This window comes from Heptranchias perlo, chromosome 29 (genome assembly GCF_035084215.1).
Source record: "Heptranchias perlo isolate sHepPer1 chromosome 29, sHepPer1.hap1, whole genome shotgun sequence".
In the NCBI taxonomy this organism is placed as follows: Eukaryota; Metazoa; Chordata; class Chondrichthyes; order Hexanchiformes; family Hexanchidae; genus Heptranchias; species Heptranchias perlo.
The window spans coordinates 13,336,134-13,348,153 of record NC_090353.1 but is presented as its reverse complement, the minus strand read 5'-3'; the positions used below and the strand labels follow the sequence as shown (position 1 = coordinate 13,348,153).

At 43.8% G+C, this 12,020-nt stretch overlaps 2 protein-coding genes across 3 annotated transcripts in view; one reads left to right on the top strand and one right to left on the bottom strand.

The window, feature by feature from the left end:
- sh3gl1b (SH3-domain GRB2-like 1b) overlaps nucleotides 1–2,903 on the top strand; it is a 127,967-nt gene extending 125,064 nt beyond the window's left edge. For both annotated transcript variants that reach the window (XM_067968111.1, XM_067968112.1), the window contains one exon: nucleotides 2,198–2,903. The gene's annotated coding sequence lies outside the window, so the exon portion shown is untranslated. The remainder of the gene's footprint in view (nucleotides 1–2,197) is intronic.
- Nucleotides 2,904–5,702: 2,799 nt separating this feature from the next.
- Nucleotides 5,703–12,020, bottom strand: part of mpnd (MPN domain containing) — a 30,561-nt gene continuing 24,243 nt past the window's right edge. Inside the window, exon 13 of the mRNA XM_067968110.1 lies at nucleotides 5,703–11,993. Within this exon, the coding sequence (XP_067824211.1) occupies nucleotides 11,907–11,993 (87 nt within the window). The 3' untranslated portion in view covers nucleotides 5,703–11,906. The remainder of the gene's footprint in view (nucleotides 11,994–12,020) is intronic.

Here is a 12,020-nt window from a genome sequence, read left to right as displayed (position 1 = left end):
AAAAAGGTGTTTGGTGGGGGGGGCGTTGGGAGAGACAAGGCAAAGATTTGGAAATCTACAGTAAGCACTGGGTTACACTTTAGCGAAACTGTTGGTTAGAAAGATATGGCAAACCATCTGGAGGTTAAATAGTTGGTTATACGGAGGTTGTCAGTAATCTAAAGCAGTGCAAGACTGGCTTCTTAAGGTGGTCTTGCAATCAACAGAAAATCGCAGAACTGACTGATTTAGTTGCAGTTACACTACTATTGGGTCACTGTGAAACAAAGTGTGAGTGTTGTGTCCAATTCTGGGCAACGCACTTTAGGGAGGATGTGAAGCTCTTAGAGAGGGTGCAGAAAAGATTTACTAGAATGGTTCCAGGGATGAGGGACCTCAGTTATGTGGATAGATTGGAAAAGCTGGGATTGTTCTCCTTAGAGCAGAGGAGATTTGATAGAGGTGTTCAAAATCAAAAGTGGAAAAATGTTACTGCCCTGTTCTGCCTTCCCTGGTGAGTATGTTAAGTACTTTGCCACTGAACTGTTCCCATTGGCGGAAGGGTCACCAACCATAGGACACAGGTTTACGGTGATTGGCAAAAGAACCAAAGGCGACATAGTAAAAACTTTTTTACGCAATGAGTAGTTATGATCTGGAATGCACTGCCTGAAAGGATGTTAGAAGCAGGGTCAATTGTGGCTTTCAAAAAGAAATTAGATAGGTACCTGAAGGAGAAAAAATTTCAAGGCTACAGGAAAAGAGGGGGGGATTGGGACTAGCTGGATTGCTCTTGCAAAGAACCGATGCAGGCTTGATGGGCCAAATGGCCTCCTTCTGTGCCATAACCATTCTATGATTTTATAACCCCTCCGGGCAAATAACTTAAAGGCCACCCACAAACTCTAGCTGTGTAAATATAAAGAACACAAGCTAGCGTATGTTGTAAGGGTATATAAACCATCTCTGGGTTTACTCTATCTCGACCTCTCTGTCGTGGCCACCTTGCTTTCTGTAGAATATTTTCCTTACCTGTAACAAAGTCTTTGATTCCTAGGCCATGTGGTATCTCTGCCTGTGCCACAGGTTGGATGCTCTGTTCTTAGGTCGCAGCTAATGCCCAAGTGAGGTACCTGCTAGAAGTCAGGTGGCCCAGGGATGACCCCTCCAATTGAACCTCCCATTTTATGGGGACACCCGAGATCTTAGCATCTCTCCTGCAATACGGATGAGATCAGAGGAAGGAGCGTTCACACATCCATTCTACACCCCCTCCACCACCCCCCACCCCCCATTCCAACCTCCAAGCTTTATCTGTTCATTACTGCTTCAATGTGTTGCATTAAGTACATTCAAAGCAATTTGTCTCCAATTAACAAATATTTAAAAACTACTGTAAAGCTCCCTGCACTCAGCACCAGTGTAATTTCCCACACCAGCCGTCCTGAGTGAGATGCCAATCAGCATCATTTTTGTGCTATGGCCAATTTCTACTAGAAACTGGACTACCACCATTTTCTGTAGGACCCTTCCAGCCAGCAGAGAGAGGCTGTCATCTGACTCTTCTGCTGATCAAACCTGTCCTTGGATGAAACTCTGCTGTCTGTAAGGGTTCTGAGTAAAACTAGTGTGGGCAATTACAATCTAGTTCCTGGTACACGAGGGTGCATAAACCTCCTAATTTAGTATTAAATTAGCAATTTTATTCACAGCCGGATTGGGAAATAGAATTATTTTGCTGGTTTAGTAAGTGCTAATCTTTGGAGGTTGGGGTTAATTTGTTGGGGTGGATTAGAGAGAGCCAACCCACTGTATACAAGAGCTTAACAGTGACAGGGTGTCAAAAGTGGAAAAATGTTACTGCCCTGTTCTGCCTTCCCTGGTGAGTATGTTAAGTACTTTGCCACTGAACTGCTCTCAAGGTGTCGTTTTCACTGCATCCAAGACTCCAAAATTGTTGTACTTGGGTAGCAATTTGCGCTACATGCAATAATTAGAAATGTATTGGATTAGAAGCAGGCTGTTGGGCAGGATTGAACAGTTTCATTTCTGTCTTGATGCAAGTGAAGTGGAGTGTTACAACTCCTGATTTTGTTACAGGTTAAACATTTTCAATCCTCTCCTGAATCTGCTGAGGACCCTCTAGTTACTGTCCAAGCCACTGACCCAACAGTGGGGAAACAAAGCCTAAATTTTTTCTCAACCATGTCTTTTGCAGTTGTGATCCATCAAACACAGGCCCAAATCAGCACAACATTTTTAATCCATCCAACTATTAGTCACTTGTTGTTACCAGAACTTGGAACTCACAACATTTAAGCTGCCAGAGTCCCATATGGCAAAGCCTTGAGGTTAAAGGGCTGGTTGGAGGAAGCCTGGAAACAGCTATAGCATGCTGGTGGTCTCGTGGAGAAATCCAGTCGTCTTCAGATGCCAGTAACATCCATCAGTTAAAGATATTTTTTTTCCTGGTTGGAGAAAATGGATTTATTTTTGTGTCTGCAGCCAGCAGTGTAATTGCTATAGTTTGAGTGACTCTGCTGTGCATGCGTGTGTGTCATCTTTTTGCACCCACCCCTGGAACTCTGTTGTCAATTAAAGTTAAATCCATGTTGACTGTACGTTCAACACTGACGTAACTGAAGTGGAGTGTTACAATTCCTGATTTTGTTGCAGGTTAAAACATTTTCAATCCTCTCCTGAATCCATTGCCTCTTCTTGAATGCTGATAGCTTTTCAGTTACACTATTCCAGTTCCCATTCTTTGTGTGAAGAGACGGTGGGTGTGGACTGTCTATTTGACCATGAGGAGCACCACTGTGAACCCTCCCCTCAGCAGTGTGTTCAAAATTCCCTTTAATATAAACGGGAGAATATGTTTTTGTCTGTAATTAATGACTCGCTAATAAAATTGTAAGAATGTGCAGCTTTGAAGCCTGATATGAGATTTTATCTCTGGATCATTAATGAGAGAGAAAAAGCATGCTGTTATTTTTTTTGTTTAAAGATGGATTTCAGCCCCACGTGTCCACATACCCACATTTCCCAACAGGGGTCTGTTACATGCAGGTCTGCAACCCTGGAAGCTGCCCTCCTCAGTACAGACTAGCAATCGTAACCGAGATCTTCCAGGTCAGTTACATCCTGGACAGTTCATTTAGGTGGGCTAGCCTTTGAAAATCACACAGCGTCAGTCACACGACTATCAATTTTAAGATCAATTATGTGGAAGATCAAACTTCCTTGGGACCTCTTTTTGTGCTCAGTGTTGGCTGGAATGTCAGGCTGCACCGAGCTCCTGGGAAAGACAGCTGAGAAAAATTACTAACTGGGAGAGAGTGAACTGGATTAAATCCAGATTTAGAATCAGGAGGGAAAAATAATTTAATAAGCTTTTATGTAATTCTTATTTAGTGTTGCTCCCTCTAGTTTTCTGTAAATTGTTGTTGTATATGGTGTAGGGAATTTAGAGTATTTCCCAGAGATTTGTGGACCAGGACGATAGTTCAAAGAAAGCCACCTTGCTGCGGTAGTTTTGTGAATCAAAGTGAATCTTTATTTCGTGATTTGAAGCACAAAGGAAGATGGTAGTGGTTGTTGGAAGCCAATCATCTCAGCCCTAGGACATTGCTGCAGGAGTTCCTCAGGGCAGTGTCCTAGGCCCAACCATCTTCAATTGTTTCATCAATGACCTTCCCTCCTTCATAAGGTCAGATATGGGGATGTTCGCTGATGATTGCACAGTGTTCAGTTCTATTCCCAACCCCTCAGCTAATGAAGCAGTCTGTGCCCGCATGCAGCAAGACCTGGATAACATCCAGGCTTAGGCTGATAACTGGTAAGTAACATCCGTGCCTGACAAGTGCCAGGCACTGACCATCTCCAACAAGACAGAGTCTAACCACCTCCCCTTGACATTCAACGGCATTACCATCACCGAATCCCCCACCATCAACATCCTGGGGGTCACCATTGACCAGAACCTTAACTGGACCAGCCACATAAATACTGTGGCTACAAGTGCAGGTCAGAGGCTGGGTATTCTGCAGCGAGTGACTCACCTCCTGACTTCCCCAAAGCCTTTCCACCATCTACAAGGCACAAGTCAGGAGTGTGATGGAATACTCTCCACTTGCCTGGATGAGTGCAGCTCCAACAACACTCAAGAAGCTCGACACCATCCAGGACAATGCAGCCCGCTTGATTGGCACCCCATCCACCACCCTAAACATTCACTCCCTTCACCACCGGCGCACCGTGGCTGCAGTGTGTACCAGCCACAGGATGCACTGCAGCAACTCGCCAAGGCTTCTTTGCCAGCACCTTCCAAACCTGTGATTTCTATCACCTAGAAGGACAAGGGCAGCAGGCACATGGGAACAATACCACTTGCACGTTCCCCTCCAAGTCGCACACCATCCCCACTTGGAAATATATCGCCGTTCCTTCATTGTTGCTGGGTCAAAATCCTGGAACTCCCTACCTAACAGCACTGTGGGAGCACCTTCACCACACGGACTGCAGCAGTTCAAGAAGGCTCACCACCACCTTCTCAAGGGCAATTAGGGATGGGCAATAAATGCTGGCCTTGCCAGTGATGCCCACATCCCATGAGCAAATTAAAAAAAGAGCACGTGAGCAAGCATAAAGCAACGCAATCAATACAAGGATTACTCTACCCAATAATACAAGTGGGGATTTGCAACATTATTTAATGATTTAAAAGAGCACTAAAAGAGCACATAAGCAGGCATAAAGCAAACCGAGCAAGTAGCATATACAACCTAATGCATCAAAGTAGCCATCTAGGTCTGGAAGTAGGGTGTCAATTGCTGCAGTAACAGGTGCGTCGTTGAGAGATGTGTTAAGTGATGTATCGAGGTTCTTCTCATCAAGGTTTGTCTTTTTGTCAAAGTTTAGTAACAAAGTGATTTGGTCAAAGCTCAGAATCAAAGTCTTTTGTCAAAGTTTAGAAACAAAGCATCGAAGTACTCATTGTTGGAGGAGCTTATGCTGCAGTCGTTAACTCTTGAAGCTTCTTCCAGCTTCTCCGATGTTCTGTTGCTTTGACTGCTACGATGTCTTTATATGCTTCTGAGCAAATAGGTGTGAACCAAGTTACGAGAAGGCCCAATTTGTCCATAGCATTAAGATGGATGGCTGGTTGGACCACTCATGGGCTCATATCCTCCCCTCTACATGAAGCCAGGTGTCCTATCAGTTCTTTGGCCTTTGCAGTTGTTGTTGACATCAAGAAGCTTCTGGAAGCTTATCAGTTGTTATTGAAAGTTGCAGCCTGTCTAGTTTCTGTATTGTTTTGCTCCTGCAGTGTTAAACTGATATCCAACTGTCCAGTTTAAACTGTCTGCACTTTGCTGTTTTGCAATTGTGCATTATATTGTAATGACCAGGGCAAGTTAACCCTTACTTTTAAATGTACTGTAAATGTACTATCCAAGTGAATGTCCAAATCCTTAAAGGGACTGGTTAACCCTTTATGTTGAATCATCCAGTAGTTCAAAAGAGTGAAATGGGTTTGACCCAATGTCCAAAATCCTTACAATGGCTGAGTACTGAGATCAGCTAACAGTACAGAGCAGGGATTGAGCTTGGGACCTTCCTGATCTATAAGGTTCAGTGTCAGACTGGGCAATATACTTAAATACAGTCCTCAGGAAATGTAATGTTGAAGTGTCTTCATACAAAATGCAGTTCAACTCAAGTTAAAGCTTTTCAAAACCATTTTATTAATGAAAACTAAAACTTACAAAAATTATATTTTAGATTTTAAAAAAATGTCTACATCTGGGTTCCTCGTCACAAAATAATTACAATTCATAAAACAAAGTATGAATATTTACAGCAGTTTTACATTAAATTCACTTGGTCTATTCAGTAACATCATCTACAATCAGCCAGCTACCCTTTTCAAGTCATGGCAGAAACAGAAGATGTTTAAATAGGCCTGTTGCTCCTTTGAAGACACTGTACAGTAATTAGTGAGATGTACCCAGTGCTAGGCCACAGAGTATCTTTATGACAGCTTCTGTGCTCGTTAAAATGAGGGACATTAGGTCTGGAGAACTTAGTGTTCGCATCAATCAATCCCATGTCAGGTACACCATGGTTAGATGCAGGTAAAGCTCCTTATACTCTCTTCCAACAATATGTCCCAACCTCAACACCATTTATTGCACCAGTTTCCCATTTTCCATATCTCCCTCCAGCAGCCTCTCTGAATGAGATTGCCAATTTAGTGAGCCCCAACCCATTAACTGTCCCGAAAAGGGAGCCCTGGCTGCCAGAGGAGACTTTTATCCTATCAGTCTGGGCTACAGCCATTCTTGGTTGAGTGTTAAATATCACATGGATGTTTAAAAGACACATCTCACATTTCATCCACCTCCAATTTACTATTCCATGAACAGCCACTACACTATCACAGAAGGGTTCTAGTTGGCTCTTTTGGTAATATTTTATTTCTCATCCGCATCAACCTTTTAGGACCAATTATGGAGGAACTTGAAACTCATGTAGTTCAGTTCTGCCTGTTAAGCAACACCCAGGCTACCAACATGTGGTTTGAACCCTTGAGGTTTTCTCAACCAGGCTACTAGTAAACCAGCTGGGACTGGAAAAACATGACTACGTTGAGCAGAGTTTGTACATCTCAGTCACAAGGTGTCCGCCTCTCTGCTGCAAGTGCCAACTCTCATTGAGGTCTAGCTCCACAAATATCGGTTTTCCTCTGGTATCTCTTCCAAGTGGCCGTGCTTCACATAAGCCGGGACTGACTGTGTGGGGCATCAATGCTGACCCTGATCGCACCTATCGTTCGAATTTTCAAACAGTAGGAATTTGTGGATCGTGGCCCTGGCTGATTTCTCCACGTCTCCCTCCCGCTTCCAGACACACGTTGGACACCTGTAGTGCCCTTACTACTGCTGCCCCAGCTGAGATCAGCTAGCATAGCACAGACTGGGGATTGACTATTCCCCACTTTATTCACTAAGCTATCAGGAAGAGCTGGAGGTGCCTTCGGATGACCCACAGATGAGTGCCCGTCTCTTAACATTGGTTTGAGTGCTGGGTGGCTGAAAGAATGAACACTAGCAGTTCCAGGTTACATGGTTGGAACGCTGGGGGAAATGCAATTATGGGATCCCCATCACAAGGGGTAGGCACGATGGGGGAGAGGAAATGGACAAGCAAAACACCAATTTTTGAGCGACACAATCAGCAGTCCATAACCCACAGTACATATACTCCAGGAAGAAAATAAAACAGAATTAAGTAGAAAATAGATCTGAAAATAGAAATGTGTTTTTTTCTGGAAATGTTTTCCCATTCTCGCTCCTGCTGTGTCCAAGCTGCTGCCTTTCACTGGGAACAGCTGCACAGACCCCTGCAGTCCCTCCAGTGCCTGACCTCAGTGACCTTTCTTCCTGTATAAACCTAGGCAGCGAGTGTTTGAAAGCCAATCGAACGTGCAGGGCATCAGACTCAAACCCAATCGCCCGACCTCCACACCATTCTAGCAGAGGTCACAGGATAGTAATCAGGAGAAGGAATGGGAACCCTGGCTCGTTCGTCCTCTCCTTAGCTCAGCGAGGCCTTATTATTGCACCTCTTCCCCACCCGGCTAAAATCTATCAACTCAAAATAGATCAGAGAATCTAACCTACAACTTCTGGTTTGTATGAGGCAGACATTTCAAACGATTGAGAAATAAAACTTCTCTAAAAGCTGGCGACTTGTCTATAAAGTGCTAGAAGAAAAATTCATATAAAAATATCACTAATGCCCAGTACCATGGACCATGTGGCACTCCTGTAGTTACGACATGCAATGCAGACAGACAAGAGTTCCAAAATTAAAGTATTTTTCGGGTGTGTTTCTACAGTCCTTGAAAGGTTGCTGTAAGTTGTTATGTTAACCATGGTTGACAAAATCAGAGCTGTCACTAAGATTCAGGTGGAGGGTCTGCACAGTCTTTGTGCGACTAGCAAATTCCATGTAGTGTTCTTCACACCAAGTCAGAGGCTACACTGTTTGCTAAGGACAGGACTATTATACCATATAAAACACAATCATTCTACTACTAAAATGTAGATGCCTTTAAGGCCACAAAGTACAATTGTTGTGCCTTTGAGGTCAATTAGAGGCTAATTGCTCTTAACAGATCCTTGGGTCAATTAGAGATCATTAGTGGCTTTTGTTAATACCTTTTTTTAAAAAAATGTGACTGCTGAAGTCAAATTAAGCTGTTTTCTGTTGGTGCAACAGTTTCTCTATAGATTGAAAATGACCATTTTTCTTATTTTAATTACTCTCCTGTAGCTTTCAAGTGTCACAGACGGTTGTGTCTGGAGAAGCCATTTTAAACTGTGCAACACTGGTTGTTACAGGTTTGTCCACTGCTGGTGGGAGCAATTTGAGGTGTTGAATTACTGGCATCACACAATCGGGTACATTTTATGAATATGCAAGCCCGACACAGAGCCTTGCCTGCTGGCAGAATTCGGGCACATATCATGTGTGAGTGTTTTGTCCATTCATGTGGATGTATTGCTTTAAATGCAGTTACTATGTTTTATTGCTACCAATATGATAAATAGGCCCAGTAACAGCACTGACAGTGATACAGGGAATAAAAGGGTCACTAATTCCAAATAAATTGATACATTTCAGTTGAAGGCTATGTCCTGATTTCAGGGCCTATTCACCCACAAGGGCGAACATTTAACATGTTTGTACCAAATTCTTCTTGTATACTATTTTTCACCATGGTTGTTAATCTTCATGTTAAAATAGCACAATGGGGATTTTAGTATAACTGTTAAGCATTTGCAGAAGACAAGCAGCGACTGGAAATCTATCCCACAGCGAGAGAGCAGTAGCTTTATTAACAAAAGTGATTTTCACTCAGGTAAGAAACCAGCAGGTTCTGTTCCCCCATAACTCCCACAACACGTTCAAATAGTGCTAAGTCTGATGATGGCTTATACCCCCTTGGTAAAACTCACGAGTACTACGGTATTACTGAAACAACTGTGCATCTGTTTACAAAAGCCTGTAGTCCTCCTACTAATGTCAGAGGAATGTCCTTAAAGACCAACCCTGTAAAATCTGCACTGCTCATTTGCACAGATGTGGATCTCAACCAGCCCTCACTTAGCCAGGTAAAATGGTGACAGTGGCATCTATTTGTTTGTTGGCAGCAATACCTTGCTCTTTGGAAACCCGCCTTCTGAGGGGTATCAGGGCCTCTGGCTGTAGCAGAGTAATATAATCTTGGTATCACATTCGCTAAAGAACTGCCAAGTTTGTTTTCCTTAACCCCCTTCAGTGCTGCAATTGCTGCCACAGGATAACAGAACCATCTGGATGCAGCAGTGCCATCTGGTGGCCAAAGTAAATGCTTCTGCTGATGCAGAGCACTTTTCTTTGGTATTCGCATTTGTGCAGTGGGATTCTGCAAGCCCACAGAAACAAACAACCTCTGCCTATTACACACCAGCTTCAAGGAGAAGCAATTCAGAGAATGCATTGAGTGTCTGCGTGTTACAGGGAAGGTTTTGCTTCTGGCTTTACAAGGACCAGTGTCCTCTTGTTCGGGGCACGGTGAATGATTACAATTAACGCTTGGGGAAGCACAGCTTAAACGGGAGGGCAAGTGGGTCACAGTCTTTTCAAGAACTCAAGACAGCAGTAGCTAGGAGTTCCTGCAACACATGACGACTTGAACTGGTCAAGAAAGTCTTCTTGAAAAAATCACGGTAGCATCCGAGGCCACTACCATTTCAGATAGAATCAGGCCCCCTTGTTTACCCTTGAACTGTCCCAGACATTCCTGCTCCCCCCTCCTCAGAAGGCACTAACTCTTGCACCAGGCACCCTCCAATGCCTTGTCCAAGTGTCCATTCATCACATGAATCTAGACAGTGACTGTCACATGCTGTTTGACCACTTAACCCACCCAGTCCTATCCATGCCCACGCACAAGCTCTGGCTGAACTTTCCACTTTTTAGCTGGGGGTGTTGAGGCCAATTCATTGCACCCCTAATGCCACCCAATTTAACACAGACCAGGATGGGGCCTGGAATCCTCTGGTTTGGCGTCTCTAGAACACATCATGTGGTTCATTTATCCAACCACTTGACGACAGCGGCCCTTTTACAACCAAATTGAAGATCAAAATGACAACAACATTGACAGGATAGTATTTTGTTGATCAGCAGGATGAGGATTTGCTGAATAGTTTCCAGTACATTTGTGAAACTCTCAGGAATTTATTTTTCCCCCATAGGATGACAGTGCGTGAGGTATTTACATCTTTCAGAAATTCAAAGCACCTCCCAATTTAAAAAAAATAAAACATCTAATGGCCCACAACAGTAAAAGTCTGAATGACCCACAATCACTTGTATCTGACTCACCAGAACCCAGTCACCTTACTTGCTGCCTGGAACTGCTATATTTAAGTTTTTGTCCAACTGGGTGTGAGACTGAGACAAGAATAAGGGCCCCAGCTCAGTACACGTGAATGTTTAGGCCTACAACAGAAAAACAGAGTCTTGTTTAAGGACTACTCCCAGGAATGCTACAATGCTGACTGTACGTGGGTTGGTGCCTCCAATTCCCTGTCCATTGAGCTCCTGACTTGAAACCCACCATCCTGGGCAGTTGATGAGTAGGACTCCTGCCAGCTACCCACAGGGAGGGGGAAGCCCTCTCGGTTCTTTAGTTTTAATAGGGCCCTTTCACTTGCTCAATGGATGCTAGGATAGTCCCACCTAATTGATAGTGCCTTTGTTTTCAGACACTGGCCAGCAAGAGGAGATAGAACAATGTTGAATTTCCACTCGAACAGCAGTGTTCAGCTGGGTAGTTGATGGGTAGGAACCTCCAAGGCATATGAAACATCTGGTCTGCTGGGGGTTAAAGGGGAATGAGGAACTAGGTTGCAAATGCACCTCTTCCCCAGATGCTGTTCTGAATACGCTCTAGGCTGATACCAATTTGGATTGGGAAACATGCAAGTCAATGCAATGGGGCAGCTTGGAGTTAAAGCTTACATTTTCTTGAGGGGGGGGGGGGGGGGTTACAAAGTATGTTGGGGGTCCTACCAACATGGATTACCAGTACTTCCATGGTTTCCCCACTTGGGAAGGTCCCGAACTCAGTTGTGGCCATGTGTAAAGGAGCAGAGGTGAGACTCTCTGCTTGCTATTCTGACGGTGGCAGGCCTGATGACGCTCAGGTTAAGCCCATGTAGGTGTCTAACTTGGTGCTAAACGATATAAAAACAAACGCATGATTCCTCAAATCAGAACCACTTCAAGTTTTGCAGCAGTGCAGTCATTTATCCCTCTCAGTAACTGGTACTGTGTAAATATCTCCTCTTGCAGTTTTGTTATTTAGATACATTAGCCACGTCTCAGCCTCCCATAACATGCTTTCAATTAGGAGCCTGGCCTTTTCTTCTAACTCACCAACAGGATTCCAGCTTGTCCCGCAGGCTTGGGAAGTACAAGTCACAAGAGATAGCGCAAAAGGGAAAAGAGTTAAATAAATCACCCCCACAACATTCTTCAATTCATTACTTGAGTGTAGTGTCTCTGAAGGTTGCAATATTTAACATTTGGAATTGCAGCTGGCGCGTTGTCATAAAGCTCATGCTGTGCTGGGCACCAACAGTCTACAAACCGAAACTGGAAGCAACATTTGGCCATTTTGAGGCAAATTTGTTTCAGTTTCTACCACAAAAACTACTCAAAACAGAAAACACTAAACAGTCACATTTGGAATTGACCCTGATCTCTTCTGAATAATTTCCACATTCACCTTTCTCGGTTCCTTCTCTTCCCCTTTTTATTCCAGCTTTGTTCCTTTTCAGAGTTGCTAAGAATCCAGCTGGGGTTAACTAACTGCAGGCACCCAGCTGGTTATATATGTGTTCCAGAACTTTTACAAAGGTTTGGTCCTTTGATGTTTTATTGGCCAGGGATCCCTTTAACACAAAGAAATAGAAAAAGTG